Source organism: Mytilus californianus, unplaced genomic scaffold (genome assembly GCF_021869535.1).
Source record: "Mytilus californianus isolate M0D057914Y unplaced genomic scaffold, xbMytCali1.0.p SCAF_11, whole genome shotgun sequence".
Classification (NCBI taxonomy): Eukaryota; Metazoa; Mollusca; class Bivalvia; order Mytilida; family Mytilidae; genus Mytilus; species Mytilus californianus.
This window is the reverse complement of record NW_026262593.1, coordinates 56,324,166-56,343,873: the sequence shown is the minus strand read 5'-3', so window position 1 is coordinate 56,343,873 and position 19,708 is coordinate 56,324,166. Positions and strand designations below refer to the sequence as shown.

Below are 19,708 nucleotides of genomic sequence, written 5' to 3'. Positions count from 1 at the left end.
AGTCTTTTTTTTTTTTGCATGCTTGCTTCTGAATGGAGAATGGATGAAATCTTGATTTCTCTACTAAATTGGAGGAACTTATATTAATTGCCTTGTTTAATTCTTTTACTTAATCAATCAACTGGTTGATCAGGCAAATCAGAAATGATGTATTTCCAACGACAAAACACATTTCTTAGATACATGTATATACAATCAAATTGTTTTGTGATGGATCATTTTGGGTTTGATATCAAATTAATCTGTCTCGCTTTTCAGCATGCAAAATGCTACAGACTTGACATGGTCATAACACGACACTTATCTTATTCTTATTTTGCAATTTCATCACCGTTACAATATAAGTTCTTATTAATGATAGTAGAGAATAATGTATACAACTTATCACAGCGCCCCGCTACGGGAGGGTCTGGATGGGGTTTACAGAATTAACAGAATAGAGAATAATGGACAAAACGTGCAGAATAAAGGGCAAGAAATCATAAAGAATGGAGACAAATAGGCAAAAAAATAAAGATTTGAAAATAAGGGGGTGCTAAAATATAAAAAATAGAGAATAACAGGCAAAATGTATAAAGAATAAAGAAAAATGACATGAAAAATAATAAAGAATACACAATTAAAGGCCCCCATCCAGAACCTCCTGAAGCTGAGCTGAATAGTTACATTAAATATAGATACAATGATTGCAATGACTCTTTATAATAATAATAACAGAAAAGATATATGTGTTAATAAAAAAAATAGAAATACGATAATATCATTAACAGCTTGAAAAATAGATGGAAAGGGAAGATACCGATTTCTGATGTGACTACAGGAATAATGGAAAATTTTCACTGCCATGAAAGGAGTCCATTAATTTATGAATATTCCTTTTTTTTTCTATTCATTGCAATCAATCAATCAATCAATCAATCAATCAATCAATCAATCAATCAATCAATCAATCAATCAATCAATCAAATCAATCAATCAATTCCGTTTCAATTGTTCAGATTTACTATATAAATCCTTTCATTATTAACGTACTATCAGTCAAAGATATCATCTTGAGGGACATTTAAACCGTCATAAGTCGAAAATAAACTGACAACGCCATGGCTAAAAAAGAAAAAGACCAACAGACAAACAACAGTACACAAAACACAAAACATATCATAGAAAACTAAAGACTGAGCAACACGAATCCCACCAAAAACTGGGGGTGATTTCGATCAGGTGCTCCGGAATCTTTACGCTTGGTTTTCACAGATACGGGATTACAGGCCTTTTCATGACAAGTCCCAATGTTGACAGTAACCGGAAGTAATTAAAGGGAGGAAGAAGGAAGTGTCAAGTACTGAGTAATGTGATGTTTTATGATCGTTCGTCGCTGTAACAACATATTTAAAAGAAAGCATCATGGCAACAGACGAATTGGCAAAGAAGCTTGAGAGGAGAGTTAATATCAACGAAGGAGATGAAGAAACTGTCATTAAATCTAGTCAGGTTTTCAACCCTTACACAGAGTTCAAAGAATTTTCACGTAAACAGATCCAAGACTTTCAGAAAATATTCAATAAGTAAGCATAACTCACAAATTTTCAGATGCTTATTTAACCTAAATGAAAATTACCGATATGTCAGCAGCTTCTCAATCTTTTGAGGGACTGCTCTGGCCTGACAAATAGGGTCCATAGAGGGGGGTTGGAATAAAAAGGGGGGGGGGTATGTTCAAAAACGGTATCAGGTCTGTTCACCTTGATTGCATGTTTGCCCTGGGCAAAAAATTAGTATAGTGGTATTAAGCCATAAATTAAGGTTTAATAAACTTATTCTTATATTTGTTGATTGTAATTTAGACTGCCGATTAGGTCATGTAGGTATTATTGTGATGTCTTTGATCTCACTTATTTTTGTATTAATTGCCTTTGATGGATAAATAATGATAGTAACATTTTTTTTTAAAATAAACTAGCCAGCAGCTTGGAACATGTGGAATAAGGAAAAACAATGATGTACGATTCGTAAGCCATGAAAGGGAATTTTTTTCGCAAGCAGCTTGGCTTCTTTGATCTCAAGTTTGTTTTGAAACATTTCCTATACAATGTACATGATGTATGTGCTCTTTAAAATAATACTGTAAGGACATAAATGTTGTGTGATGCAAAGTTCCAATTGGATCTAGATCTTGTCATAAAGTTCTGTTAACATGGTTAATGATGATTTTTGATATTGTTAAAATGTATCAATAAAGATGAATACATGCAGCTAACATGCATGACATGGTCTTCAGTTGTTTTATATCAAATACCTTGTTATCCTTGTTCTCTACTGTGCAGATCAAAGGAAAATGATTATTTGGTCATGTTGGTAGCAGAAATACAACATAAACATGATAAATATTTGGCGAATTTTCAACAAACTTATATATAGTCTTTTCAAATAATAAACATTATACAACAAAACAACAAAATAAAAAAGCTACGAGGGAATGGACCCTGGGTGACAGACCCATATCAAACAGGTATTAGGGCAAACAGGAATTAGGGCGAAAGGACCCGGATTCTTCAAGGACGAAGGGAAATAAAATGGCTATTTCATGTTGAAATCATTAGTTCACTCCTGGTCTTTGCCCTTTAAATATTCGTTTCTTCCATCATGTCCATTTTTGTAATTCCGTAGAAACTAAGTACATATATATAGATAGGCTGAAACTTCATATGACACATGTACAGTCAGGGGACTTACTTAAATGAGTGATTTTCTAAATCACTCATTCAAGTAACATTATGTCCATAAAGGTTAGAAGTAAGAGTTGTCTTTCTTTAATAATCACCTATTTAAGTAGTACAAATTAATCACTAGACTAAGTGATTTAATTTTATTGTAGCTTTAAATATAGAATACTAATGATCCAGGGACCGATTATGTTGCTAAAATTATCAGAACCAACATCTGTGTTGATAGGATGAGCGGGTCATGTCAGGTGATGACCTTGTACTAAATCTAGGATAATGACATAAAAATCACTTGTTTAAGTATCATACCTTAATTTCCTAACAAAAAATCACTCCTTTAAGTATCATTATTTTAATAACCCCCACTAATTTCAACACCCCCGAACAGTGAAATTTTGATTGCGAACAGTAGAATTTTATATCATAATCTATAAGATGAAACCTTGAATTTTACAGGAAAAATACTCCCACTGCTGGGAAAAATCTGTTAAAAATAATAAGAAAGTATCAGTTCATTATGTAAAGCCATTTTTATGGCATTTTTTCAACTAAAATAGAATTTGCAGCTAAATGATTGCATCGAAGGCATAAACCTTGCTGCTTAAAAGAAGCAAAAAGTTCTTTTTTTTTCAATTTTACTATTTAAATGAAAAGATATTATCTAAACCTATGTGTTTAAAATTTTGGTAAAACTACAAAATCACAATTTGTGACAAAACTTCGAATTTGCTACTTAAATAAGTGATTTAAAAATCACTTATTTCAATATGTCCCCTGACTGATGTATGAAGATGTAACAAATTGTGATGCATGTCTGAAAAAAGTATTCAGGATGCTTTATATCAGTAGCTCACAGTTAAAATTATTTTGTTAAAATCTTCATGGAAAGTTTACGAAACTTGGACAGAATCTTAAACATGTTAAAGGGGCATTAGCTGTCAAATTCATGTTCACCAATTCGACTCAAATTTTCCTATTTGATTTATAACATACAGACATACTTCATTTGTACTTAACATGCTTAAACGTATATATATATCCAAAATACAAAAAGTCTTAAAATAAACAACTAACAATGTATGGACTCGATTATCAACATTTCGTGTGTATTTTTGTCTAGACGCCATCTAATTAACTATCAAGACCTCCGAAGACTGTCAAGGTTATATGACCCGATGTAAACATTCATATAAATATAAATAGATAGTGACCTCGTGCAATTGGATTTTTTTCTGTCTGTTTGATTTCAGGTTGTAGGTTTAAAAGTATGTTTATCACTGCTTTTACCTGTATAAGAATGATTTTTTGTGGATTGAATCCGTCAACAAAATAATTCATCCTTGTTTCACTTTCAATGTTGACATTCTTTTCCTTTTGATAGCTGAATACATGCGTAACACATGTCCAGATAAGGGGCTAAATTGAAGGTCACATGAATACGAATTAATTCATCAGCAATACATGTATTTCATAGCTTATTTTGACAAAATTGAATCAAATTGGCTGCTAAAGGTGAATTATTATTTCACTATTTCACTTTTATTAATGATTGAATAAAACAAATCATATTTTAATTTTTTTTATATCTCGTAGCTAATGCCCTTATAATACAATTGAGAATGGAAACGGGGAATGTGTCAAAAGAACAGAATGCATGATCAGTAGAAATAGCATCTGGGGATTATTTACTTTTTTTCTGTATATTATTGATTAATGGACTTAGTTTTTGGCAGTCATCAACATTACAATTTTACTCTGACAGCAACATATATAGCAGGTGAGACACTGGGTTTAATTGCAGAACACATTTCAAATATGTTTATGATTTGTTGGCAGTTTTCAGAATGACTGTTCAGGGAATAATTTTACAGGGGCCTAGTCGCCAATGCTATTGAAAATTTGGCTTGGCCCCTAGATTTTTACATATGGTCAATACAAAATTTTCACATTTTGTCAGTTGGGCCCTGGAGTTAAATTTTAAAGCTTATTCCCTGCTGCCACTTGGTGACAGATTCAATCAAATATTTTTCTGTATACCGAATTTTTCAAGGTCAAGATGAACAGCTGAACATGAATTTGTTTTCAAATTCAGCTTTTAGTATTCACATTCTTGTTTTTGTTTATAATGTTTAGAGTTTAGATTTTTTAATTTGATGCATACAATATACTTCTATTTGATTTTTACTAATATAGACACTTGATGAATGGAACCTTGTATAAATGGTAAGTGATATGTCCTTTTTTGTCCACAAAGCCTCTACATGAACAATCCATCCAGTACCTTCTAAACCACAAATTCACATCCCAAGAGGTTGAATGGTTTTAAAAAGCCAACTTTATGTCAAACACTTCCAACCTGATGAGAAGAAAATCTCCATTTTTCCTCCTTTCTCAATGTTACAACAATAACAAAAAATATTGGCCATAGTTTTGTGAACTCGTGCCCCATCTCCTACCTTATCACTTTGTCTGTAAATTCAGAAATCATTGAGATGTTGTTATAGATGTGAAAAATGAGACAGTATCATGTTAGTAATAATAAAAACTTGCATTCATAATTTCACTCCTTCGATAATATTTTTGCAATGCCATTAATTAGGTTTCACATTTTGCGGACGGTCAAGGATTCACAATAATAAATGCCTGCATTTATTTCTGAATTTGCAGTATTTAAAAGTTTTTGCCTGTGACATGTACCTTAAGACACTCCCTGAGCTACCATCCACTCTGGCACATTCCTAGATATTCATCATGATATTATTTAATACAAAAAATCACAATTATAATTGTATAATATTATATGAAGGAGTCACAAATCAGCATGCAATCAATTTAAATCATCAGTGATAACTTTTTCAGCGTAAATATCTCAGCAGTTGCAGAGTTTGCGAAATTTTATTTTCCCTGACAGTGGTTCTTGGTAAAATACCAAAATTGTGTGCATGTACAGTCCTTTGCAAAATTTTGATGATCAAATCCTTCAGACCACCATTTTTTCTTAATCATTGAACAGATGCAAGAGTACAAATACATCACTGACAGCAATCTACTTAGGAAAAGTAAAATATAAAGGAAAAAACCAAATGTTTGATTGATTGATGCTTGATTATGTCGAGTGGCAAGAAAAAGAAATGAAACTGAAATAGCACTGTTTACCTTAGATTAAATCAACATGTTTTAATATTTTTGATATATTCTGTTATACAGCATGCACATATTCAGATAGAACCATGGTAAAACACTGCACATATGTACTTTGTGTCTAAAAGCTCAGGAGAGAACACTGTGATAGGGTAAAACTAGTTTTTGTCGAGCCTGCGACTTCTGTCGCAGAAAGCTCGACATAGGGATAGTGATCCGGCATCAGCAGCGACAGCGTTAACTAACTTCTTAAAAGCTTTATATTTTAGAAGGTGAAAGACCTGGATGCTTCATACTTTGTATATAGATGCCTTATATTATGAAGTTTCTGTCTTTCATATGTCCATTGTCCTTGACCTCATTTCATGGTTCAGTGACTACTTGAAAAAAAAATTAAGATTATTTGTAATGTTAATTTCTCTCTTATTATGAGTAATAGGATAACTATATTTAGTATGTGCGTACCTTGCAAGGTCCTCATGTCTGTCAGACAGTTTTCATCTGACCTGGACCTCATTTCATGGATCAGTGAACAAGGTTAAGTTTTCGTGGTCAAGTCTATATATCAGATACTATAAGCAATAGGTCTACTTTATTTGGTGTATGGAATGATTGTAAGGTGTACGTGTCGAACTGGCAAGTGTCATCTGACCTTGACCTCATTTTCATGGTTCAGTGGTTAAAGTTAAGTTTTTGTGTTTTGGTCTTTTTTTTCTAATACCATGAATACCATATGCAATAGGTCAACTATATTTGGTGTATGGAAATATTTTACGATGTACATGTCAGTCTGGCAGGTTTTATTTGACCTTGACCTCATTTTCATGGTTCATTGCTCAGTGTTAAGTTTTTGTGCTTTGGTCTGTTTCTCTTTAACTATTAGCAATAGGTCAATTATATATATTTGGTGTATGAAATAATTGTAAGGTGTATATGTCTGTCTGGCAGGTATCATCTGACCTAGCTTGACCTCATTTTCATGGTTCATTGGTCAATGTTAAATTTTCATGGTTAAGTTTGCTTCTTAGATACTATAAGCAATAGGTCAACTATATTTAATGCATAGATTGATTGTAAGGTGTACATGTCTGTATGGCATGGTTCATCTGACCTTGACCTCATTTTCATGGTTCATAGGTCAAGAAATTTTCCTGGTTAAGTTTTTTCTTAGAAACTATAAGCAATTGAATTTGATATATTTCACATCGGACATCGATTTTTCACTTGTTCCATCGGACAAGTAGTATGGTGAATCTATAGCTACTTGCCCGACACCTGTTTTCACTTGTCCCGGACAATCGGACAAACGGTAATGTCGAGCCCTGATAGGTCATGTAGGTCAACTATATTTTGTGTATGGAATGATTGCAAGGTGTACATGTATTTGAAGGTTGGTTTATCTGACCTTGGCCTCATTTTCTTGGGTCATGTTAAGTTTATGTGATACTTGTAGTAAAGCTTTATATATAGGATCATCAACATAAAATCAATGATCAGTAAAGCAGGCGAGACATTTCAGCGTGTGCACTCTTGTTTGAGATATATGTATCAAACCCTTTAACTTTTCAGGGAAATTTCAAAAAGGTAGATAAAACAATTCAAACTTGACACTTTCCATGATTTACAAATCTTATCACACGACTATAATCCTGGTTCATTGTGTTCAAAGGGAGATAATCAAGTTCTTGTTAGTTCACTTAACTTTTGTTTTATTTCAGATATGATACAGGAAAAGATAAGTTTATTGATTTCCATGAATTGAAGTTGATGATGGAAAAGTTAGAAGCACCTCAAACCCATCTGTCACTCAAAGCTATGATAAAGGAGATTGATGAAGACAACGATGGAAAGATAAATTTTAGAGAGGTTTGCTAATATGATTTTGTATTATTGTTTACATTTTATTCCTAATGCTGATATTTTCATCCTGAATGAAATGTTAGCTGAAATTTTCTAATGCTTATATTTTTACCTGAAGTGATAACAATATTCCCTAACACCATGAACACTGATATTTTTATCTTTAAGTGTTAGGTGTTATTCCCTAATGCTGATATTTTCATATTGAAGTGAATACTGATATTCCCTAATGCTGATATTTTCATCTTGAAGTGTTACCTGATATTCCCTAATGCTGAAATCATCATGTAATTATGCCCCCCCCCTTTAGTGAAGGGGGCATTAAGTTTTACCCTTGTCCGTCTGTATGTACGTACATCCTTACCTCCCAAAGTTGGTTTCCGTTCTCTAACTTTAGTTTGCCTCAACCAAATGTTATGAAACTTATACACAATGCTTATTTCTACAAAATACAGATCAAGTTTGAATTTTGGTGGTGTCACTTTAACCGTTCTAGAGTTATGCCCCTTTACAAATGGAAAAATTAGCGTTTCCCTTCTCTTACTTAAGTTTGCCTCAACCAAATTTTATGAAACTTATACACAATACTTATTACCACAAAACTCAGATCAAGTACAAATTTGGGTAACTTCACTTTTACCGTTCTTCAGTTATGTCCCTTTATAACTTTATATGATATGCAAGCGGGGCATCATCTGTGTTCCATGGACACATTCCCCATTTATTTTTACCCTATACTGATACATTTATATTCATGATTTTATATTATTATCTTGTAGTTTTGACTGATATTCTCTAATGATGTTGTTTATCTTGTAGTTTTTACTGATATTCCGTAAAGCTAATTTAGGAGAGTTAGATGCAGATAGTGGTTTGATGGCTTTGTTTGACAACATGACTGAAATTGATGTTGATGCTGAAGGAGTGAAAGGGGCAAAAAGTTTTTTTGAGGCAAAGGTTTGTATATTTTTATGATTTTGACATCTTCTTGTGACTTTCTCATAAAGTTTTTTTAAAGGTAAAAAAATCTTAGTTTTGATAACTTCCCGTGACTCCCTCAAACATTCATAACAAGAATACCTGTGTATAGGACACAATGCCCGGCTCACACTATCACATTTTCATGTTCAGTTAATAAAGAAATCTTGGTCATAACCCTTATTTATCATACATTTTGAAAAGATCACATCATATAGGAAAAACAGTAATAAGTAATAAGCTGATGTGACCAGAACTTCGTGGTAAACTCACTTTAACAAAAACTTTAGCCCACTATGGGATGAACAGACAGACAGACATATGGATGAAGGCACAGACCTGAAAACATAATCTACCCTCTGTTCTATTGTTGGCTGGGCCTGAAAATAAGAATGTATTCTGCAAATTTCTGAATAGCAGACATTTTATTTCTTAATCATTTTATAGGCCTTAATTATCATCACAAATGAAAAAGGAATATTATTGCAGATTATAAACTTCATGTAAATGGTGATATAGCTTCCTTTTGTGAAATATTACTGTGAATTAATAATTATATGTGGGATATCAATTTTCATGGATATTGTGAGTATACATGAACTATGACTTTTTAAAAATGTTCAACTAAGTACATATTTTACATAGGTTTATAAACCATATAATCAAATATCCACGAAACTACATGTACACTCTTCCTTCATCCACTAAAATTAGTACTCACGAAAATAAATGAATCCACAGCACTATTATTTAAACAATTTGTGGGTAAAGTGTAATCAGACAGTAACCAAACTCAATCCGAAGAAGAAGTTTCTTTAAAACATATATATCTTCTTGCAGTGTTGTTCTGATGATCCGAATAAGTCGGAAGTCAGTTGGTTTGGCTCAGAGATGCAGATTGATTGATTGTTGGTTGCTTAATCAGAGATGTAGATAATTGATTGTTGTTATACTTACCGGAACTTTAACATATCAACTTCGAGTCTGTTTCTCCTTTGCAATTTACATGCGCAGTCATACAAATTGTAACAAAAAATATCAGCTGATGACATAACAATGTCAAACATCCTATAATTAAAGACATAATCAATTTCTTTCTTAATTTGGTAAAAGCATTTACTTTACAGATTGGTCGTATATTATTTAAAAGAAACAACTTTTTTATGAAATATTTTCTTTCACTTTCAAATATTCCTTGTTATGCTAGAGCATACATCAAAACATGTTTAATTTTCAGCAAAATAAATTTGTTACAACTGTAACATTAGATCTTAATAAAAATCCCCTTAGTTAAATGTATATATTTTCATGCAAATGCATTGTTTTAATATATTGATTTAAGTTGCTTATAGTTGAATACTTCATATATTTATATCTTTTTAATGAAAAACATTCAAATTTTAATACAGCTACATGTATGTATATGAAATTATCGTGTGAGTGATTCCATTAAAATTTATAAATGTTAGTGTCATTGTTAAACTTTGTGAATAAATGTTGTAAATGCAAGAAAAATATGTTCAATCTGAATCTTAAGTTTGTAATTGATTCACTGTTTTAATTGCTAACTAAAATGTAGAAAGTAAATAAAAGATCAAACATGAACATATAAAACTCTGCAATGATAGGGAATATATGCATAAGACATGTTCAATATGGGTGAATGCATACTTTCATAAAAAAAGTGCAAGCTATAATGATGCCATTATAACCGATAGTCGGTTGGTTGCTGTGAACCGATAGTTATAGATAATCAGTTGGTAATTTCAACTGATTATCCAACACTATAGACTCCCTAGAGAGATACCCTCTTTAAATGAATTTGATTTTCATTCAATTCTTCCATTGATCAGCTAAGGCATTTTACTTTTCATGTACATTTGACCTTGATGATATCACAACAATGTAGCTTAAAGTCGTACAAAAAATTGGTCAAAAGAGTGAAAATCATCTGTCAATTTAGCCAAATCTAGGCACAACACTGTTGTATTATTTGTATCATGTTTTATATAGGCGATATTGAATTCCAGAAAGAATTACTATTCTTTGGTAAAGGTTTACTTGTTTGTCTTTTTGTGCAGATTGATGTTCAAACAAGGGACAAGAAATTCGAAAATGAGATAAAACAAGAACAAGAGGAAAAGAAGAAACAGGCTGAAGAAGCAAAGGAAAGGAAGAAAGCATTTAAAGAAAAAGCATCAGTGTTTAATTGATGTAATTTGTTAACTGTGTACATGTTAGGGGAGATAATTGTGCTCAGGATGTTGTTTAAGGGAGATAACCATGTTAACTGTTCATGTAAGGGGAGATAATTGTGCTCAGGATGTTGTTTAAGGGAGATAACCATGTTTACTGTTCAGGTAAGGGGAGATAATTGTGCTCAGGATGTTGTTTAAGGGAGATAACCATGTTTACTGGTCTTAAAGGGGGAGATAATTGTTCAGGATGTTGTTTAAGGGAGATAACCATGTTTATTAGTTCAGCTAACAAAAAAGCAATAGAAAACAACCATTTAGCAAATTTAGTACATATTGGACTGTTTAACAATGGTACAGCACAAACAGACAAACAAAAATATAAAAGTCTTTAGATTGTGCAATGTATGAACAGTACTAGTGTTCCTGCCTGCCCTAAATAGAAGGGCGGGCCGCCCTTGGTGCCCTTACCCCCACCCTTCTGCCCTCCAAAGAATGCCCCCCTCTGCCTTTTCAAAAAAATAAAATTTTCAAATTTCATGTCTACCGGCGTTTCCGGTAAAATTGTTACCTGATTGTGTAACACTAATTAACTGACAATGGGATTAAGTTAAATACCTAATGCTTTGGCAGTTTTATCACCTTTATTAATGATTGTTTACTGCTAATTAGTGGATTTAAGATAATTGAACAAATACTAGATATTTAATACAGAATGAAATGTCCACATGTTATCCATTTGTAATGTTTATGTACAGCATGTACACTATAAAAAATTTATTTCAGTAGGCATAACATAAAAAATAAAATCCTAAACAATTTTAAAGGCATACATAGTTTTGACTTAATTGGTAAAAAAAGTTTTGTTTCATAACCATGAGTATGAAATTTAAAGAAGAATCAAAGAAATTTGTACTTTGAACATAACAAGATTCACTTCCTGTTTTACTTCTTGTATTTTATAATCCTCCGGACATAGGAGCACTCAACAAATTTATTTTTAACAATGATGGAGAAAAAAGTAACTGTTTATACCTTCTGCAATATATTATTGCATCAATATAATATGATCATCTCCTGTCTCACCTGTTATATTTATAAAACTCCTTACTGAGGAGCACTTTGGTTTGCACTGGTTTGCACTTAAAAATACTTTTTTGTAACAATTTAAATGATCATTAATAACTCTCAATAACATATGTAATATATGTTTGAACAAGTAATTTAAATGTAGATAATTTTATTACATTAAACATTCAATTTTGCATGTATAACTCCATCTTTCAAAACTACTTGTTTATTTTGGTATAAGTTATAAAACATTGAAATTTCTGATGATTATTTTCCTTACCAAATGTACAAGTTTGTTTAGATTAACATCAAAATGATATGCTTTGCTTCATGGTATGATAATTTGATTAAAAAAAAATCTTACTGGAACCAACATCAAGAACACACACATTAATTTCTGAATATGGTTTAAATACAACTAATGTTCTCCAGCTGAGCCTAGCAATATTCAAGGTAATTTATACACTGTCCAACATTGCCCTTAAAATCTGGGTTATAACGCTAAAGTACCCCTTCAGACAACTAGCACCCTTCTGCCCTGAGATTCAAGCTGGAACACTGATGAATATATATATATATATATATATATATACCTAAATGATTTTTGGTTCACTTCAGCATATAAATACACGATATAGCATGGGGTCAAAAGTTCAAGTTCTTTTTGTATGGTGTTTGGCTCTCATCCTTATCCACTCACTGGGCTGTACCTTCTGTTGTAAACATGAGTGAGTTTGGCCTTCATCCCTACTTATTTTGGGTTGTTTTGCTTGTCGTAAACACTCATGAAATATTTGCCTATGAATTCTATGGCTATTCTATTTAAATGGATGTGGGAGGATAAGAAGATGTCATTTATGGGCTTTGATGCATGCTCAATTACTTTAAGAAAGTATGTTTGTTGTGGGTATATTTTGGAATTCTCTTCCTGCCTCCTACATGCATTTTAATGGAATAGACCTTATGCAAATAACAATGAACCAATCAGTTGCCCTCTTACATCCATTTTAATGGAATAGACCTTATGCAAATAACAATGAACCAATCATTGTACACAGTTTTTATTTACTGGTATTTTTAAAAGGACAAAACATTATTTTTCACTGAAAGTTTTTGAATGTATTCACAAGATTTAATTGAACCCTTTGAAAGGGGAGGGGTGAAAGGTACTGACTGATCAAGAACTTTGATATACATGGTTATTTTCTTGAATATACTTATGTGATTTTATGTTTTTATATACGTGTGTTAAAAATGTGTACCAGCATGGATTGATTTTTCTATTATTGTTTTAAGAGGTTTCATATGTACTAACTGCAGCTGTGGAATTGTATAGATAAAAAGGATGAATTCTTTAACATATTAAGGTTTTTGAAAATATTAATGAAATATAAACTTCTGAACACGTAAATAGTTATTATCTAAGTATAAAACTGGAAGATATAATAATATTCACAAAAATTACTTTTATTCAAAGTTGTCTCATCAAAAATTCAAAAAAAAAAAATTTCAAACAAAATATTTCAATATTTGGAAAGATAAAACTGTCTAATTTTTTGGTTTTAAAATAATCCTTGGAAATGACAGAAAAAAAATTCATATGTTATTTCATAAGAATAACACAGGGTTGAATGTGTATAACAGGGTCAAACATTTAATATTGCCATTGTGCATAAACTTGTAAATAAATGCATTCCTAAAACCCATGTCTTTTCAGCTTAGATTTATAATCAATGCTCATTAATCAGATAATACATTGTAGTTATTCACATTTAGAATTATTTTCTGGGAGAAAGTTTGTACAGGGTTTTAGATATTAACGATCAAAATGAAAAGTACATTGTACAATAAAATCAATGTTAACTTTTTTCTTTGCCCGGTCAAAATATATTTTAAAAAATCAAAGTTTTATTTATAGACATAATGAATGGTATTATTCTGCTTGTTTTAAGTTTTACAATATCAAAGGTACTGTTGATTAATTTATTTTCGTGGGTACCAATTTTTGTGGATTAAAGAAAACTTATATTTTCGTGGATAATTGATTTCAGGGGTCTGCAAAAGTCAGCATACAAGCCTATAGAAAATTTGTAATTCGTTGAACATTTAAATTCGTGGTTCACCTATACCAACGAAAAACAGGAAAATTTGTATCCAACGAATATATATGAATCCACAGTAACAAGCCATTGCTATCAAATGATGGTTACCATTTAAATTTTTTTAACTTTAAGGAAGTTCGCTACTCCGTTTCAAAATAACAAGCTTTTTAAAAGACTGTTATAAATTGAAAGCATATAAAAAAAGGAACTAAAAAAGCAGAAAAAAATGAAGGGTCCGTGTGCTTATTTTCGAGATATAAGCCATTGAAAATTTGGCGGGAATTTATTCTCTCTAGATTTTTCATACATTTAACATTGGGACCTTTTTTCTTTAAAAAACTATGAAAAAATAACAAGGATTTCATAAGATTTTGAAATATTGCTTTTTAAACTATATGTAATAAAATTATGATAGGAAAAGTAGGGGTGAGCGGGCAAAATTTTTAATGGCACTACATGGATAAAACCAGAGGATTCCGAATATCTGGCAAAAACTCAAAAACCAGGGGAGCGAACATCCTTAATAGCTATTTCAGAATCTAAAGAACAATGGATCAAATCTTTACTTGGTACCCTTTAAATGTAAAAAACCTCATGTTATTAGTTGAATTTCCGTTCATGTATCAAAAATAAATTTGTTATGGGTATTGTTTCTCTTGAAATTGCCCTAAGTTGGTATGAGTTCTGTCTGTTAAAAAAAAAAAAGAGACAGGTTTGAATCATTTACAGTAAATAGGATCTTTCAAGTAGACACCAGGGGTTTCTAGATCTTGTTTTGATGTATTTTTCTTTTAAATTACATATGTAGACCTTTGGCAAACAACAAGACTAAGAACAGCAATAAAAGTGCTGTACCTTTCATATATTTGTAGTTTTGTAGATTTGTAATATTTTATACGATTTTTGTAGCATATGCATTTCCCCATAAATAAGCACTATACAACCACTGATTGTATTCTACTTTTTTACTTGAAAGTTATTTTGTATCAATGCATCTTGCCAAGTAATTTTTTTGATAGACGAAAGAATCTTTTTTCGTCCAGTAAGCCAGTATTCCAGACATCTATATTACTTATGCATTTTTTATGTTTAAATTTTGTTGCCAAAATTAAGATTCGAAATTAGAAATGCATAGCATTTAAATATCATTTGCCATAAAAACCGCATTAGACTTATTTGCTGTTCTATAGACTATTCCCACTCCTTTCACCATTAAAATGTTTTAAAAACTGTATTCTTATCTTTTGTTTTTTTTAACTCCTTTTTTCAATTAATTAAATAATTGTTAGGTAACACATAATTTATTGTAAATTCAAGAAAACCAAAAATATGTATTCATACATTTAGGTCACCATGCCCAGCTTACCCTATTAAATTTTTACTGTTCAGTGAATAGCGAAATCTGGGACAAAACCATAATTTAACATATATTTTTGAAAAGTTCACCTCAATTTCGTATTAAACTTCATTGAACAATATCTTTAAACCTACCTTAAACCAAGTCTTTAGTCTAATAGGAAAACATTATGCCCCCTACTCTCATAATCGGGCATGACAATAATGTAGAATGAAACTATTATTTGATGGTCATTAGTTTTGTGCACAAAATCTTTGCATAAAGCAACAACTTAAGGATGTTCGCTCCTCATGTTTTTGATATTTTGCCAGATATTCGGAATCCTCTGGTTTTATCCATGTAGTACCATTAAAAAATTTCTCCCGCTAACCTCTACTTTTCTTTTCATAATTTTATTTAATATAGTTTAAAAAGCCATATTTGAAAATGCTATAAAATCCTAGTTATTTTTTCATAATTTTCGAAAGAAAAAGGGTGCCAATGTAAAATGTATGAAAAATCTAGAGAGAATTATTTCCCGCCAAATTTTCAAAGGCTTATATCTCGAAAACAAGCACACGGACCCTTCATTTTTTTCTGCTTTTTTAGTTCCTTTATTTATATACTATCAATCTATAACAGTCTTTTAAAAAGCTTGTTATTTTGAAACAGAGTAGTGAACATCCTTAATGTGTATGGGTTTCATGTATTAAACATATTTTTTGGCAATATTGTTTTTTTTTTCTTATTCAAATATTGTTTTTTTTAATGTTTTGTGCAATTTTTCAACATCATCGTAGAAATAAACATTGCAATATCTATTTACCAATGTAAGCAGAGCTGAATATTTTCGCAAAAATATAAAAAAACATATTGTGTAGAATATGTTTTATGAGCTAGTTTTTTCCCTTTGAGAGTTTATAATTTAATATTAATTCATAAACTCCAAATAATGAGAGACCCATTGGTTTTATATGGTTTCTTCATTAATATTTAATTTCTTATTTGACAAGACTCTGTACTTTTTACAATTGTAACTATGAAGTGATTTTTTTTATAAAAATAAACAGTACATGTATTTTGCTTTGTAAAAGATTCAAATGAAAAATATTTGTAAACAATATTTGGAATTATATTTAATGACATGTCTGTTTTAATGGACACAAAACATTATAACTAGTCACAGGTCATAGTCCTACATACATATCCATCAAATGATTTTTATTAACTTCATTATTTCATATATACATGCAGACGTAACATAACACATGTGATTTTAGTATGCAACGAAATTATAACCAGCGCAAGTGCTATCTTTATATTTACTGTATATTATAGGCAAATATTATAAACAGAACAAGGGGTTCAACTTGGTAAATTAATATTAACAAGTTAAGAATTGATGATGTTTTTATTAGAAAATTTAATTTCAATAGTATTTTTTAACATGTTGTATTTATGTTGGTGCAAGTTAGACTGTGAAACTACTACTTATCAAAAAATTTGCCTGTTTGCTCTGTATAAAATAGACTGCACACAGGCAAAGGGACATTCTTCTATTTTTGGTAGATACTTTGTCTTGTCTAACTCCTGATCAAACATCATTTAAATTGCCAAACGTTCAAACTTACAAAACGTGAAAATAGGAATGGCTTCTTGACAAAAACTTCTCTCTCACAAGTAATTTTTCTTATGAAGCAAGTAAGGTTACTAAGAACATCCTTATACAAGACACTTTCACTTGATTCAAATTACAAAACCTTCGAATTTAATTTTAAATGTCTGTCACATATTTGTTGAAAGTTATATGCATGATATTGTTATTCTCAATAATGCTCAAGTGTTGTTAAATAGTAATTAATACTGGGTTTATGTGTTTATTGTAAAACTTTATAATTGTTCATCTTTTTATCAAGTAAAGTTATCTCCCATTTTGCAGAGTTGTCTACCTTGTTGACTTTTTTTTTCTTTTGCACATAGCTGTTCAGGAAAGAATAATTGTTGTAGAAAGTCAAAAAAACCAGCAGACATTGAAATTTTGCAAATGATAAAAAACATACTTTTCTATATTTTCATTATACTTTTCAGTTCAACAACCAGCCATTAGCCCAAGTTAAGGATGTTTGCTCCTCTTGTTTTTGAATTTTTGCCAGATTTTCGGAATCCTCTGGTTTTATCAATGTATTGCCATTAAAAGAATTTGTCCGCTAACCCATACTTTTCATTTCATAATTTTATTACATATAGTTTAAAGAGCCATATTTAAATCTCATAAAATCTTTGTTCTTTTTTTATAGTTTTTGAAACAAAAAGCGGCCAATGTTAACGGTATAAAAAATCTAAAGAGAATCATTTCCCACCAAATTTTCAATGGCTTATATCCCGAAAAAAAGCACATGGACCTTTCATTTTTTTCTGCTTTTTTATTTCCTTCATTTATATACTATAATTTTTTAACAGTCTTTTAAAAAGCTTGTTATTTTGAAACAGAGTAGCGAACATCCTTAAATCTTTGTTTTGTTAATTTCTTGATGTTGTTATATGCGACATAATAAAAAACGTTTATTGATGAAAACTTTACTTGTAGAGATTTTCTGCTATTTGTCTTTTGTCATTTTTATGAGACATAAGCATACTTCAGATCATTTACTATTCATTTATATGCATTCTTTTTGAAATGGGAGACAAGCTTTTTTTCAGATGAAATTATGAAAAAAATACTGACAGGGTATTAATTTTTCGAATATATTATTAATGATCTGCAATTTATTAAAGATTTGATGTGTTACATGTTATTTTTTATGTTATAGATTGATAAGTGGTGCTTATTCAGATCTGGATTATTTGTAACTTTTTTTTGAAGATCACCTAATGTCAACAGTTCTGATTCTGTGATTGATAAGACTGTATCCCTGTTTAATTTGTATTAACATTTAGTCATGAACTTTGAACCGTAGACTTGAAAATAACCCGAAGATCTGTTAAAATTGGTGCTTATTTTTCTTATGTGTTCTGTTATGGTATTTTTTTCTTTAAGTTTAAAATATTTTCTGTTTCTAGTTGAGCTATTATACAACTGTTATTAAATTGTAGTCAAATAATAAATTATAATGATTTTGAGTATGAAGTTAAGAATTTACTTATATTTAATAAGTTGAACTATAATGGGAAGCTGCAATGGTTTACTGATTTTGAATTAGTTTTTTAATATGATTAAATCATCTTTAATTGTTTTCTTTTTATAGGAATGTAATTTCAGAAAGACCAATTGTATGTTACAGTTTTTTCATATATCTGTCTGTGACATACTGTTGAAAGAATTTTGCACAATTTATCTGAATTAGATCTTTATTATGGGATAAAAAAAAATGAAGTATATAAAACATGATTAGAATAAGATTTATATATCCTTATAATACATGGGACCGTTTTATATCTCTCCTTTTTAAAAAAAAATAAAACATCTGTATTTAAAAAATTTGCAGTATTTTCCTATTTTCCAGATAAATGAAATGAATTTCTAAATGATGAAAACATGTTAACATGTTTGGAATTTTGTATAATAGTTTGAATAATACATGTATATCAAAAGTATATTTTTTTCCTTATAAAAGAATTCCATTTTCTTGATTGAAAAGAGAAACAGGCAATATACTTTCATATTTATATCAGAAACAGACATTTTATTACTTGAAAATGTCCTAATTGCAATTTTGTGTGAGTTTTGAGGTTTTGACAACTTACATTTAAGCTCTTAATATTCAGTAAAATAACAGGTCCTAAAAAGTAAAATAACAAAAATATGGAACTCCAAGGAAAATTCAAAATGGAAAGTCCCTTATCAAATGGAAAAATCAAAAGCTCAAACACATATCAAACAAATGGAAAACAACTGTCATATACCTGACTTGGTACAGGCTTTTCATAACACATTGCTCTTAACCAAAATTTTTGTAGATAATAGTGTCTTAAGTAAAATAAAAGTGCTTTCAAAAATAAAGTAGGTATTGTTTGTAAATTAATTCTTTGTTGGTCTGTAAATGCAAAATGATAAATACAAAATCATAAAATTTCCAGTATCATTAGTATTGTTTTCAGCAGTAATGTATTCGAAGGGACATCTAACATTTTTGTTTTATATTGCTGTTTGTATAATTGTTGGAAAAGAGTTGTGAGAGCATTATTTTCTCTTAACTATTCCAATTAACTTTAAAGTTTCATCAGTTTTCTGCTACTAAACATTGATTAGATATTGGCTATACCTTTTCTATATTTGTATGCTTGCTAGGTCACATGATTTGA

At 30.4% G+C, this 19,708-nt stretch overlaps 1 protein-coding gene across 2 annotated transcripts; it reads left to right on the top strand.

Moving 5' to 3' along the window:
• The first annotated feature begins 1,297 nt into the window (after positions 1-1,297).
• LOC127720390 (EF-hand domain-containing protein D2-like) lies at positions 1,298-11,394 on the top strand. Of its 2 annotated transcripts, XR_007990713.1 has the most exons (5): positions 1,298-1,565; positions 7,583-7,730; positions 8,544-8,681; positions 10,784-11,000; positions 11,063-11,394. XR_007990713.1 is itself a non-coding variant. In XM_052226977.1 (4 exons), exons 1-4 carry the CDS (start codon positions 1,405-1,407, stop codon positions 10,913-10,915), a joined length of 579 nt encoding a protein of 192 aa, XP_052082937.1. In that variant the 5' UTR covers positions 1,298-1,404; the 3' UTR covers positions 10,916-11,394. The 2 variants fall into 2 exon arrangements, 1 of the variants encoding a protein (XP_052082937.1); XM_052226977.1 differs by having other exon boundaries at positions 10,784-11,394.
• Positions 11,395-19,708: the final 8,314 nt, after the last annotated feature.